Raw genomic sequence first — 15187 nt, forward strand, 5'->3', positions numbered from 1 at the left:
CATCCCCGGAAGTTGAATATGGTGACAGAGGGACAGTTTTCACCGAGATTGGAGATGCACAGTAGTCAAGGTCACTATCTTCCTCCAAGGAACAAAGTGGAGCCCAGTGGTCCTTCAATTTTTCATTTATGTGAGTGGTAGTTTCATCTTCAAACACTTCATCATCCCCAATGTCGTCAGTGCAGTAAGATTCATGGCTTTCTATTAGCATGCTGGAAGACTTGTCAATGTGTAACTGGGTCGTGCAGCTTTCCAGCTCAGCAAGTGTACATGCAGTGGGGGAATTTGAAAAGGAAAACAAAAATCGAAGCAGGTTTGTCCTCTTCTGAAGCTCATTTACACAGTTCCTTTCCTGTGGATGCATTTGTATAGAGCAGTGGTCATCTACCATAGAAGAGATGAGCTTATAGCTACTTGGAAATGGTGCAACATTAGAAAATGGAATTTGAGCAGACATACCATTTTGAGTTTTAATCTTGCTCAAGTGAAACCCATTTGAGCCCACATTTTCCTGCACTGGCAATAGTTTACCTTCAGAGCATGTTCTGTCAATGAAGTTGAAACCACTATAGTCCATCTTCTGGCCTACATCGTTAAGTGATCTGGAGAATTTGAGTGGGCCATTTGGTTCACCATTGACTGATGGTTTGAAACGGTAGATCCTGTCTTGCCCAAAAGCATTCTTCTTTTTAGTCCTTTGCAATTGCTCTTGACATACAGTTGTCACAGTAATCCCTCGAGTCACAGAAGTTGTCAAGACTACTGCTGTCTGCACAAGACTCTGTGCACTCTCATCCATAATGATGGTATTGGAACTGCATGCAGGGGTTAAAGGGTTTAAACAAAGAAAAACAAAAAGGCAGAGAGAAGTAGTAAATGAAAAACATGTAAGCATGCAATACAGATAAAGGCAAGAAATTGGAGATAAGGAAAAAAAACGTCAATGAGGAAGTAAATTAATTCTTTCCATTTCATTAACATTAAATGTAGAGGGTGAAACAATGAAGACAAGTAATATGACAGTTGTGATAAATAATGTGAAACAGTACCTGCAGATATCCTGATTTGACGGCGTGACAGAGGTCCGTGAAAAACCACAAGGTGTGTTTGCCGACGTTGGACTTCCTGCCTGCACAAAACAAAGCACAAAACTAGTAATTACAGATACTTTACAATATAAAGCTGGAGAAATAAAGCTCAGTTCTGGATGACTATATTGTACACAAGTTTTAATTCCAGGCAACTTGTCAATCCCTTGTTTATTAGATTCCATACTTCCTGCAACAACTATTATCATACATTTATTTTATTAAGATGTAATATGTTCTGCACATGGTAAACCAACTCCTTATTAAATGAATATACACAGCAGCAGATTTCAGAGTAGAAGACTCCAGTGACAATGATATTAATGAGTACTCCCATTCTCAGCAGTGTGAGCTCATGGACATGTGACTGGCCTTCTAACAAATAAGAGAGGGGAGTGAAAATAAGAAGGGTATACACAATTTTACAGAGTCATAATATAGACCCATTCTACGATTTTATAAAAACAAATCTGCACATATACTATATCATAACTGGCTACTTAAGTGTAGTAAAAGGTAAATAAGGAGAAGAATTAGACAGGAGTTGCCAGTACAGCTGAACACACCAACAGACAATTTGGCCACCCAGAACTAAGTAAAATAACTGAAATCCTGCAGTATGAATGTTGCCAAGTATCTTTGACATCTCGTTCTGCATTTCAACTTATTATCATGAGTTCACCTTGTAACAAATGCAGTTTGCTATATGAAGCACTTTCAAATTTAAAGTATTTGGACTGGATACCAATGTGTTTTAATGAGATGCTTAGTGTTGTGTCAAGTGCCTCAAATAAACATTCGTTATCTCTAATCTTATTTGCGATGCTAACTAGTATTGTGCCTAAGCAGAACCTTGAATCCTTATTAAAAGCTAAATATATTTACAATTACACTTGTATGGACTGCAGAGTTGCTAATAGCAACAAGTGCCCACATAGCAGCAAGCTTAGGAGTTCTTATCTCATTCAAATGCTTGTAACAGAAAATCAGAGTTTCTTGAAGACTTGCTGGTTAGATTAATAGAAGACTGGAACCCAAAATAAATGGGTTTGTGTGTATGTGTGTGTGTGTGTCAATGTGCCTTGCAGTGGACCAGTACACTGTCCAGGATTGATCTCTGCACCGGCTTTCCGTGGAACCTGAGGTGGAAAAGCTAGAGTAGAAAATGGATGAAAATAGGCTTGGAATTATGGTTTGCTCAAATTCTTTAATTAAAAGCTTAAACGTTTTTTTCCAAGTAAAGTTTGTGGACATTCAGAAAAACAAACTACTCTGATACAAACGGTCAGACAGAGAATCTTACTTAGATTTGAAAGGACACCCATCTATTGCAGGCAATTCTACAATACAATACAGGCCCACACCGCAACAGCAAATTAAAACTTTAATGGAAACACATGGACCTAGGAGAAAATATATCCATCCATCCATTTTCTAACCCGCTGAATCCGAATAGGGTCACGGGGGTCCACTGGAGCCAATCCCAGCCAACACAGGGCACAAGGTAGGAACCAATCCTGGGCAGGGTGCCAACCCACCGCAGGACACACACAAACACACCCACACACCAAGCACACACTAGGGCCAATTTAGAATCGCCAATCCACCTAACTTGCATGTCTTTGGATTGTGGGAGGAAACCGGAGTGCCCGGAGGAAACCCACGCAGACACAGGGAGAACATGCAAATTCCACGCTGGGAGGACCCGGGAAGCGAACCCGGGTCGAGAAAATATATACAAAACAAAATAAAAAACATGGGGTGACACACGTGTGGGATTCCAGTCGAGAACTGTACTGATATCCAACTGCTGTGAGGTAATAACAGTAGTGCCAGGACTTCCCACAGCACATAAGCAAAGCTTTTCAAACCAAGCAAATCCACTGAATGATCCAGAATGTAATGTTTTAGGCATGTAGGTTAAAAAACAGAGCCAGTCTACGTATTATAATCAAAGCTTGTTAGCTTGCCACAGTGGCCGAGGTTTATGAAAGGGACTGAAAATAATGCCCATCTGGGCCTTGCTGCTGCATTTTCAGTATATAAAATACAGAAATACTGAGGTCAAGTAGTTTAGGTGAAATAAATAAGGCTAGCCTTCCGTATAAATCAGCTGTAGGATCATTTTTACTTTTACACAAATATCACATATTACAAAGGTTCTTATCACTTAATTGGAAATGCCAAACTGTATTTTTTCTTATATCTTTTCCAAAAAACAATTTTTTCCTTCTCAGAAACTGGTATATTCAAATACTCAATTTGTGTTTGGATTCTACTGGTCATTCAAGACCCAAGCAATAGAAAAGAAAGAAAAAAGAAGAAAAAAAAAAACTATAAGCATTACCAAATTTTACCCATCCACACACATTAAGAACAAAAGCTTATGACTGATCCTCCAGCTCTCAGGGTTAGGACAGAGAAAAAAGGTTTAATTGCTCTTAAGCATTCTAAGCAATAAGATAGAGCAGTAACTTATTTATTAACCTAGCTAACTTTTGCTGAAGCCTTAAGTTAATGAAATAGAAAAAAAGATGGTCGTCATCAAGATAACTTTGAATCTTTGCCTACTTGGGCCTAGGTTTACTAAGAATAAATTATTTTTTGTCTTCTCCAATGGCAAGTCAAGATGTTAGCAAAAGTAGAAATTCAAGTTTTAAGAGACTATCAACAAAATGCCAGCAGATTAACAGTAGCTGGCACTGCCTTGCAAAAATCCAACATCAACAATGGACAGACAATGTCATCCTCCTGCTGTACTGAAGGGCACATGATCATTGGAGAGCTCCAGCACATTCATGCTGTTCATTAGATACATAAAATGAAAGCGTTATTTGTGCCCTTTGTGCAATATCAAATGTTGGTTGAAGATGAAAAATGTTCAGTTTCAGAAAACTTGCAATAACAGAAAAAATGACAGGAAGATGCCAAATACTTTTCCACAATGCCGTGTTACATTACTTATGGCTGCAATTCTTAAAGAGAGCTCAGTTCAGCACTGGCAAAGTTTCGTCATTTGATGCGACTGGAAAGGTTTTGTAAAGATCTGAAAGGTATTCAGATATTACTTTTAGCTACACACCTAGACATTATATTATCCATCTAAGTTTCAGCAAAATTTACACTTAATCAGCTTCCATCCATAGCCTCACAAGTGTATTATCTAGGAACATGTGGCATCTGCGAATTCTTTAATATGTTTGCAGTAGTCAGGCTGCTAGTGGACATTGATGAGATCTCTAGAGTTCCCAAATCTCATCAAAGATTAGTTTCTAGTACTGTAATTCCAACCATGCAATAAAAAGGTAATGTGAAAAATAAACTATACTTATTGTTAAATGTTTTATTTTTACATACTGTAGAATGACATGGCAATCATCAAGTTCCCACTAAGTCCCCAAACTATATAAATCTAGCCTCAGCAGACAAACACCACAAACCAGATTTTACAATAATTCGTACGGCGGCATGAAGAAACCATGTGAGAAAAGATAAGCGCACTCTTACTGTGTTTGTTGCAAATAAGAAGGTACTTTGAGCCAGGTATTCTTCATCAAATGTATGGCTCATTACAAACATTTGTAGCAATAAAATACATTACATTTGTAATTAAAACAGATGGTGTTGAAATGACAAGTGCAAGGCATTTAATCACTACATTTATTACAAAATACATTCAAAGAGACGGTGTGCTGAGGTCTACATTGATTACTTAGATTTAAACCCATCTTAGAAAGTTATAAAACTAGTTATAATATAAAAAAAAAAAAAACACGTTATTTGGCTGTTCTGTTTTGGCCATTTAGATCTGTGGTAACACAATGTCATGGACAAAAGACATCTGCAATGATATCAGAGAAGCAACTCTTGCTTTCCTCAGTCTGTGAAGGGTTACAAGAACAGCTTCAAATGACCTGAAGTGTCATTCCATTAAAAAAACACAAACAAGAAAAGAAAAAAAAAATACACACACTACTATTTACAAATAGAGAACACAATAGTTGCCAGTCTACACAGAATGAATGAAGTTGGTAGAAATCGCAAAAGATCCCAAAAGCTAACATTGAAAGGATCAACAGGCCTCTGTCTACATGTTCTATGACTTTACTTTTAAAGACTCAACAAGTATGGCCTTCATGGAAAAGCAAACAGGACAAGGCTCTCTCTCTCTCTCTCTCTCTCTCTCTCTCTCTCCCCAAATCTACAAGACTTCTGGAGTAATTGTTCTCTGATGTCCCTATCCTGTGAACAAGTAATTAAGCCTTATGGCTGAAAAAAGTACAATCTTTACTTTTACTGCTTTTAATATTTATTCTATACTAGAGGGCTTTGCCTCCTGCTCGCTTTGCTTGTTAACCCTCCAGCCACTTTGCATCTCTGTCGCTCATGTATGTGGATTTCACTTTCACCAAACAACAAATCTTTTAATTCTCGTGGATAGGCCCCTTCATTGTGAAGAAACACTACTTTTCCCCAATGGCAACACGAATTAGACAATCTACAAGTCTCTAAAGTTTAAATCCGAACAGTATCTACATACTTCTGTCATATCACCTATGTCCATATATTCAATCTCTTTTCGCTGTTCCGTTATTTCACTGAGTAATAATTTCCATTTGTTAGCGCTAATGTGATCTTTACTGTCAGTTTTTTGAGACTTTAGAATTTTAGTACTTTCATAATCTCTAACCTGCTCTGCACGTGTATCGCGCCAACGTTTTTGAACCTCTTTACAACGTTCTTCTTTGTCTTCTCTTCTTCTACTGTTTGTGTTTTATATCTTCCCATGTTTGGACCGGTTAGGTTTTCAATTTATCTTGGCACAAAGTCTCGTCTCGCGGGACGTGAAATTATCTCTCTGAAAATGCCTCGCCTTTTTTTTTTTTTTATATAATATATAAACAGAGAGATTACTCCCCAAGTTTACATCAACAGAGACATAGTGAAGAGAGCCATGAATCATGCTTCCTTTTAATATTTGCATATGCTTACATCTTTTAAATGTTTCCCAAATGGGGTACACAACCAAGGCAACACCAACACTTCTATATGTGAGATCATCAAGAGATACCTTTTTATATGGAAATCTAGAGGTAAACTACACAACTGCATGCTCAGTATTCAAAACATTCAATTCGTATGTCAACACTAATCATCTCTCGGGTATGAATAAAGGAAATGCAGGGTTTAAAGCAATTTCATGAACTTGATTAAGGTAAAGAAAACTGTTAGAAAATGGAAGACTAACACTGTAACTCCAACACCAGCATTTAGAGAAAATGACAGAAAAAAAACATAATCATACACATCAGGCACTACCAGCAAGAGAACTGGCTAGGCAGCTGTGCCAAAGCAATTGGTTGTGCCTTCTGTTCACTTTACTGCAATTCACAGATATCTTCAACCAAAACAACAGATGGATGGATTCACATACAAGCAGATATGTTTCTTTTACTTATAGCAAAAGGAGACTAAGTATGTTTAAAGAATATGCAAATATTACCTGAAATTTGCATTATATAATACACTAGCAAAATACCCGCGCTTCGCAGCGGAGAAGTAGTGTGTTAAAGAAGCAATGAAAAGAAAAGGAAACATTTTGAAAATAACGTAACATGATTGTCAATGTAATTGTTTTGTCACTGTTGCTGTCATATATATATATATATATATATATATATATATATATATATATATATTTACACACACACAAACATATATATATATATATATATATATATACATATCTATACATATACACATATATACATACATATATATCTACATATATACACACAAATACCTGCAATAACAAATCAAATCATTCAGTTGTCTTTGCTCATATGTCATTTTAGAGCTGGACGCCTGGCATCTTTTTTTGGCCACAAGTTCGTTTCTGTTTGGTGTGAGGTTCTGTGTTGTGGAGATTCTCAGGATGGATTGCAGGTGCTCATCAGTGAGGCGACTCCTGTGTGCTGTTTTGTTAGTCTTTATCACTGAGAAGAGCTTCTCACACAGATATGTGCTACCAAACATGCACAAGGTTCGAGCCGCATGTAGACGGACTTTTTGTTCTTCAAAGTCACCAAAGCGCCGTGCAAACTCAGTGCGCAATAACTCTAGCTTAAGCGCTGCATTATGGGATCTGTAGTTTATTGTGTTACCAGCGCTTCATATACCCGGGCTTTAATAACAATAATACAGTATATAAAATGATCTCGCGGGCCGGATATAATTACACGCGGGCGGATGTGGCCCATGCCCTTGAGTTTGACACATATGGACTAAATAGAACTTGAAAAGATATATTTTTCAAATGTGATCGCGCAATTCAGATAGAGTTGGCGCGCACTACAGCCTGCATGCCTCAATGAGTCATTCTCCCCTCGCTCTTACTTTTTACCGTTCATCTAATGAATACACCGAGTATGGCTTTACCAAAACAATCATTGATGGCGAATAAAGTATCCATTATTCGAGTATGTAGAGCGGGATATATATATATATATATATTGTCACACACGTGCGCATGGGAGGCAGCTAAAGGGCTTGAGTGAAGGCAGTTCGGAGGCATGCGGGGTGTGGCAGAGTGCACTGACTCTTTTCTCCTTGCCTGTAGACCATCCCCGGGATTTCACCTGGATCTCCTGACATCACTTCGGGACTGAGCCAATGGAACTCGGCCACACCAGCTCCAGTCCCTCTGATGTCACCTCCGCTCTGAGCCAATGGTGGAAGACCACGTGCCAGATCCATCGACCTCACTTCCTGTCTCCCCTTTAAAACCTGCCCCTTTCCTTTGTTTCCTCAGTCTTGTTTTGGACTCGGTTGTATGCACTTCAGTGCTCTGTATTTTACAAGAAAACGACTTTGCAGCCAGGATACCACAATATACGGTGGCTGCCCCAACTCTTTATCTGTCCATGTCTCGTTCTTGTGACAGTGGCGTGTCGGCAGGATGGAGAAGTCCCAGAGGAGAAGGGGACAGGACCTGCAATATACCCAGGTGGGGCGTGCCCCCCGGGGGGCAGAACCCTTTCTTAAAACCGGGGGCCCAAAAAATTTAAAAAATGGGGTGGGGCCCCCCGGGGGGCCAAACCCTTGGGGGGGGGAAGAAAAAGGGGGGGGGGCAAGGGCGGGCCCCCACTGGGGGGGGTTTCCCGGGGGCCCCCCCCAAAGGGGTTTGCCCCCCAAAAAATTTTTTCCCGGGGGCCCCCCGGCCCCCCTTAAAAAAGCCGGGGAAATTTCCCCAAATCCCGGCCACCCGGCCCCCGGCCGTCCGGGGGCGCAAACCGTGGGTCCTACCTGACCCAGGGGGTTTTTAAGGGGGGCTGGTCAAAATAAAAGCGTAAATCCCTTTCGGGAAAACCAAACGGGATAACCCCCTTTGCCCCCCCCCAACGGGAAAAAGGGCCGGGTCCCCTGTCCCGGGGAACCCCGGGTTAAAACCCCCAAACCCCCAAAAAGGGGGACGGGAAGCCCACCCCATTGAGGTCGAGGCCCTTCCCTGGAGCCCTAAAAACCCGGGTTTTTGGGGGGAAATACCCATTTTTGAAAAGGGGTTTTTAAAGGCAGGACAATTTGGGGCCCACCCGGGCCCCCTTTCCAAAAGAAATTTAGAAGATACGGGAGGAGAAAATTTTTGGGGGCCGCAGGGCCATGGCGGGACCCCCCCCCCCCCCAGGTCCCCCGGGCCCAAAAAGGGGATCCCCCCTTTTATGGAGAATTAACGAGGGGGGTTGGTGCGTTTCCCTCCCGGAGGTTTGCAACTATTTTCGGAAAAAGGGCCCCCTTGCCTTTTTCCCACTGTTGCGTTTAAAATTAAATTTGGGGGGCCCCTCCTGCCCGGGAACAAGTAATTTTAGTCCCGGTTCGTTTAAACCCCCTTTGTGCCTTTTTTGGGGGCAGGAATTTGGGGTTTGGGGGACCCCGGTCTTGGGAAAGGGGGCCCCCCACCCCAAAATCGGGCGCCAGTTACAAAATAAAATTTAAAAGGTATCCCAAAAGAGGTTAGGGGGGAATTTAATCAAACCTAAAAGGGCGGGGGAAAGGAAGGAACGGGGATCATCCTCCCCCCCTTTATCCCCCAAAAAAAAACCCCCGGGCCCCCTTTGAAACGAAGGGCCCCCCCGCTTTTGTTTTTTTGGGGGTTTTGGGAAAAGAGGCCCCCCCCAAAATATATATAAAAAGGGGGGTTTTAAAAACTCCCCAAAATTACGGGGGGAACTCAAGGCGAAAGGGTCTAAAAACGGGCCCTCTTTTGGGGCCCGGGGCTTATCCCACCCCACCAAATTGCCCCTCCCCCGGGCCCCACGGGGGAAAACCCCAAATGGTGATAAAAAACCCCCGGGCCCCCAAAAGGAGCGGTTTTTTCCAAACCCCTAAAAGGGGAAGGCCCCACCCCTTCCCCCCCAGCCCCCCACCCCCCAACCCCAATAAAACCCCAGACAGCGAGAGCGGAAAACAGTTATCCGGACCCCCGGGGAGGTAGCGGAAAACCCCCGGAAGGACCCTGAGAAAACATTAAAGGGGGGTTGTTGCCAAAACCCGGGTTCCCCCCAAAGGCAAGGGAGGAGTGGCAGCTGAGCTAGGGGGATTGAGGAAATTTTGTCCCGGTCCAGCCCCGCCCCCGGTAAGCCACGGAATTTGATTTCCAAAGACTCCGGCAATCAAGTTCCCAATTTGATGCTTTTCCACCCGCGGACACCTCCCCAGGCTTGAAGGGTCAAACCCGACCACACCCGAAACTTTTTAAAGGGTCTCAGGTTCCTTTAACGGGTCGCAAAAACCGGTTATACCCCCCGCGGGAAAAAGGGGGGTCCTTCCATTTGGCAGGGGCCCCGCAACCTTTTTAGGGCCCGGGGGAAAAATGCTTTGCCCCCATAATATACAGTGTTTCCACCCAGATGACGGGCATCTTCCCCAGGGAAAGGGAAAACCCACAGAGTTCCCAAACGATACGAACTTGGGGGCGGGGGGATTTAAACCCAGGGAAATCTTTCGGATTGGAGGCCAAAATTTAGGCTACCTTGGGTCGGGGGCCGTAAAAAGTGCCCAAAATTGATGCCATTCTGAAAGGCCCCTCCCGGAACCCAGGGATCCAAGCCTTTTTGGTTAGCCGGTACTACCGGTTTGTACCTTTTTTAAAGGGGAGCGCCGACTGATTTAACAAAGAAGAGGGCCCCAACATTGTGGTGGACTGAAAAACAGGCGCTGCATTTGTGACTTAAAACAGGCCCCCACGCCCAACCCGTTTTGATGGACCCCAACTTTTTTTTTTTGCCTTTCTCCTTCGACGCGCCGCCGGGCCCGGGCCTCGCGGGGACCAAAGGCCATGGTGGAGCACAAAGTTCCCGGCCCGGGAAAATTTTGGGCCGAGACCGGTATTGGGGGGAGAGGAGGCCATTAAATGGGGGAACCCCTTTTAGGTACTACCCGTTGGCCAAAATTTCACACATGCACTTTCGGATGGCCCTCCACAAAAGTCAATCCTACCCGGGTTTTTTTACCGCAGCCGAAACGCCCACGCGGGCGCCCCACGCCAAAGCTGATGCCCTTCGGCAACTCGGGGGGGCGCCCACCCTGGCGGGCGGGGGGCCGCACACGGTGGGAGGGTTGGGGTGAGGGGCAGTTCGGGGGCAGCCTGTGGCAGAGTGACGACTTTTTCTCCTTTTTCCCAGACCATCCCCGGGATTTACCGGGTCTCCTGACATCACTCGGGGTGACCCAAAGGAACCGCCACCAGTCCAGTCCTCTGATGTCACCCCCCCAGAGCCAATGGTGGAAACCCCGCGGATCCATACCCTACTTCCTGCTCCCCTTTAAAAACCCGCCCCCTTCCTTTTTTTTTTCAGTCTTTTTTTGGGCTCCGGAGACTTAGTGCCTTATTTCAAGAAAACGATTTTGCAGCCAGGGTAAACCCCAATAACGGGCGCCCAACTCTTTTTATCTGTCCCTTCTGCTCTTGAATATATATATATATATATATATATATATATATCCGCAAAAGGAGGGGGAAGTAGGTTAAAAAGGTAGGAAAAGGAAATTTTAAAATAAGAAATGACTGTCAATAAAATGTGTTTTTTTGAGGTTTCTGGGGGCTGTCATCAAGGGTTTGATTATCATTATTTCTTTTTAATCAGGTTGATTTGTGGATGTGTGGTTCGTCTTCGGGTTTTTCAATCGTAAAAATGGGTTTCATTCACGATTCGTTTTTCGCATCAAAAAAAGCTCGCCTTCTTCTTTATCTGAGACCCGAACACCTGACGGGTTTTTTTTACACGTCTTACTTTTTGGGGACATTGACTTTTTTTCCACCCCGGCTTTTTTTCCCCAGTAGCGATTTATGAATATGCTTAGACGCCATATTTTTTCGCCTTTTAAGTAATTTGGTTTTTTTTCAGCCTTTGAACGGGTTTTACCCCCGGGACCGCGCCATTACGAGCCGGTGTAAGCATCGGGTTCAAACGGCTGGGCCATCTCCCCCGGGGGCCATAGCTTTATTTAATGTTACCAGTCCTATAAAACTTCTCCGTTTCGCTTTAGTTTGTGTCAAAAAACCCCCCGACCATCTCATCTTCTCCATAACACAGTCCTTCACCCGAATATTTACCCGGAGTTTGGGTTTATTGCCGTACACGGCCCTTTTAGGCGGCATAAACAAACGCCACGCAGCCGCCCCTTGCAATTTTTAAATGTAGGTTTTTAAACGGCTTTTGCCCGGGGCAGAACCGGAATATGGTTTTGGGGCACCGCTTTTTTTGTTTCGCTTTTCCCCAAAATAATGGGCTTTTTGCCCCTTTTGGGTCTTCCCCGGTTTTATGTACCGCGGAACGGGAGGCGGATGTACAACCAAACCCCACGGGGGGAAGCTCATCTCCAACAGAAAAAACTCCCGTTTGACCCCCAGAATTTTAAAAAAAAACCCGCCCCTTTTGTAAGGAAGCAAGGAATGAACCTCCAAAATTTTAGCCTTTCCCCCCAAGGGGAAATTGGAGAATTAGGATGAGTCATAGAGTGGGGGAGGGTTTTCCTTTTTTAGATAGATTTTATGTTGGGGAAATTTTAAAAATACTTTTATCATCTTAACGAGGGAAAACAACATGGTATTTTCCAACATCTTTTTTCCCTGAAAGAATTTAACATAAAAAATAAACCCCCATTGTAAATGCAGACCTTTTTCATTTTTTAAAAACCTCATATGACACACATTTGCCAAACCTGAGGCTTTGGTTAAATCACAATTATAAACCCAGGGTGCAGGCCAATCCTTTTTAATTTTGTCATCTATAAACGAACCAACTTCTTTTTTTAAAATGATTAAATCTTTAAATAAATTAAAAACAGCAGACCCCAGTAGTAACCCCTTTCCCGAAATGCATTAATACATTTCCAAATTTATTAAAAAATTTAAAAAAATTTCATCCCCATTATGAAGTTTGAAAAAAAAATATTTTGAAAGTACATAAAACATATTTCCTTAAAACAACCGACTTTATCCATTACATATCTAGGATTCGGCAGGATGGAGAAGTCCCAGAGGAGAAGGGGACAGGACCTGCAATATACCCAGGTGGGAGCGCATCGGGCCGAGTCTTCAGGCGGGAGGGTGCCCGTGGTCGGCGTGACCCGGTGCGGGCTCCGCTCCCAGCACTCATAACTAGGCCATCTGGAGAGGCCAGGGAGTGTGCGGGTGGGGCTCACAGAATTGGGCTGCCCTGGAGGGGAGGCAAAGGGACTCAGTATGCTCTCTGGGGAGAGTGCCTGCCTCCCTGCGAAACCAAAGCCCCATTTACCACCTAGGGGTGCCCCAGACTGGCAGGTGAATAAAATAAAAATGGAGGTTGGACCCTGAGCGCCACCAACAGACAAGCCTGGTCCTTATGGGCAATGGTAGGGCATTGGCTACGCCATTTGAAAACACGCCCTACCAAATAATAGAGCAGGTAGCTTGCTATCTGCTCCTGGAAGCGCTTCCCCGTGGCTTCACCCAGCCGGTTTGGGGCGAGCAGTTTAAGAACATGTCTGAGCTCATAGAGCTTATGGAGACGCAGAGGGCGGCCTCACACTCTGGGGGAGCAGAACCGTCCTCATGTCAAACCCAGCCGGGTATGTTCCAAGACCTAGCCCCTCCCTGTACAATCCGGAGCTCAGATGGGCGTCCAGGCCGCTGGCGCAAACCGCTTGGGGCAAGGAGGAATGCAGGTGGAGGGCGAGGAGGGTTGGTGTGCTCTGCTAATCCGTTGGCGGTCCCACATACTGGCGTGGTGATCGCCAACGGACACAAGACCACAGGTTTGTTCGACCGCAGCAACATTTCCATTGTTGCCCGCCGCTTTGTGCAACCGCAACAGTGGCTAAAATTTAAGACCGGTATAACCTGTGTCCACGGAGACATCCGCTGGTACAGGTCCGCCGCTGTGTCATCAGTTACGGAGGGTCAGTTCAGAACTCACCGTAGCGTCCTACCTGATCCTCCACACCCGGTGATACTAGGGCGGACTGGTCTAAAATCAAAAGCGGTGAGACACATACCACTCCGGGGTTAATTTGGGCCTCGTTATGGACGGAGATAACCCGTCTCAAGCTGCCTCCACGCCGTGTAATCAGCCGGCAGAGAGAGACGGCGTCGCCCTGACTGACGTGGCAACTCCCGGGCGTCGCTGGCTAACACGCCATCCACCAACGCGCGGGCGGAGCGGGAGAAACCACGCCCATTGAGGTCGACGCTGACCCTCTCTCCGTGTTGCGGTTCCAATTTAAAGAAACGCCGCTTCTTTTAGGAGGGAGCAATGGAATGATGACTCCCTGAAGTTTGTAAAAAATGCAGTGGTCCTTGTCAATGGCCAGCGCACTAATCAGTCGATGCCACAGGGCCCCTACTTTGTGCTAGATAATGACCTCCTTTACCGTGTAGCAATGCATGACGGGCAGGAGACGAGGCTGCTGCTGGTGCCGCTGCACCTTCCGCGGCAGGTCTGCGAGCTAGCACACGCCCACCTCCTAGGTGGCCACCTGGGCACCGAAAAACTCTGGAGCGGATCAAGCTCCGCTTCTACTGGCCAGGAATTAATGAGGAGGTTCGCCGCTTTGCGCTTCCTGCCCGGAGTGTCAACTGCGACAAATTCCTAGGAGGGACCGTGCTCTCGTTCCTATTCCACTGATTGACGTTCCCTTCCACAGAATCGGGTCGACCTGGTGGGACCCTGGAGCCCTCAGCCCGAGGACACAAGTACATTTTAGTCCTCGTGGATTACGCTACACGATACCCCGAAGCTGTTCCGTTGCGCTCAGCTACCTCTAAAGCCATCGCACGGGAATTACTAGGGTATTCGCGTGGGGATCCCCAAAGAAGTCTTGACAGACCAGGGGACCCCTTCACCTCGGAAACGCTCAAGGAGACTGCCAGATTACTGAAAATAAAGCATTTAAAGACCTCGTGTATCATCCTCAAACCGACGGATTAGTAGAGAGGTTTAATCAAACTCTCAAGCAAATGCTGCGTAAGGTGGTCAGCGAGGATGGAAGGAACTGGGATCAGCTCCTCCCCTCGTCCTTTTGCCTATCGGAAGTCCCACAAGCCTCCACGGGTTCTCCCCTTTGAACTACTGTATGGGCGACAACCTCGGGCATATTAGATATTTTGAAAGAAGGCTGGGAAGAAGAGTCTCTTCCCTCCACAAACATACTGGAGTATATCGCGCAGTTACGCGATAGATTTGGAAAGATTCGCCTGTCCTTAAAAGTCACATGGAGGAGCTCAAGCAGCACAGGCCCGGTACTACAACCGCTGCACGCCTCTTCGGGAGTTCCGCCGGAGATCGGGTCATGGTCCTAGTGCCTACCTCCCACTCTAAATTGCTTGCCCACTGGCAGGGCCCCTACGGTTAAGGAGAGGAAGGGACTGGTCGACTATTTGGTGAGTCAACCCAATCGCGGCCAAAGGAGCGGGTTTATCATGTGAACCTGCTGAAACCGTGGAAGGACAGGGACCCCGATCCCTCCTCCGCCAGCCCGCCACTCTTCGCTCACACACACGACCTTAACTTCGCACGGACTTAAGTCCCAGACAGCGGCAGGAGCTGGAAACAGTTATCCGG

At 45.1% G+C, this 15187-nt stretch overlaps 1 protein-coding gene across 5 annotated transcripts in view; it reads right to left on the bottom strand.

Moving 5' to 3' along the window:
• The window catches only part of march8 (membrane-associated ring finger (C3HC4) 8), a 197247-nt gene that overhangs the window by 20798 nt on the left and 161262 nt on the right, over nucleotides 1–15187 (bottom strand). For all 5 annotated transcript variants that reach the window (XM_039737926.1, XM_039737909.1, XM_039737917.1 and 2 more), the window contains one exon: nucleotides 1050–1129. In XM_039737926.1, the coding sequence (XP_039593860.1) occupies nucleotides 1050–1129 (80 nt within the window). The remainder of the gene's footprint in view (nucleotides 1–1049; nucleotides 1130–15187) is intronic.

Source organism: Polypterus senegalus, chromosome 1 (genome assembly GCF_016835505.1).
Source record: "Polypterus senegalus isolate Bchr_013 chromosome 1, ASM1683550v1, whole genome shotgun sequence".
NCBI lineage: Eukaryota > Metazoa > Chordata > Cladistia > Polypteriformes > Polypteridae > Polypterus > Polypterus senegalus.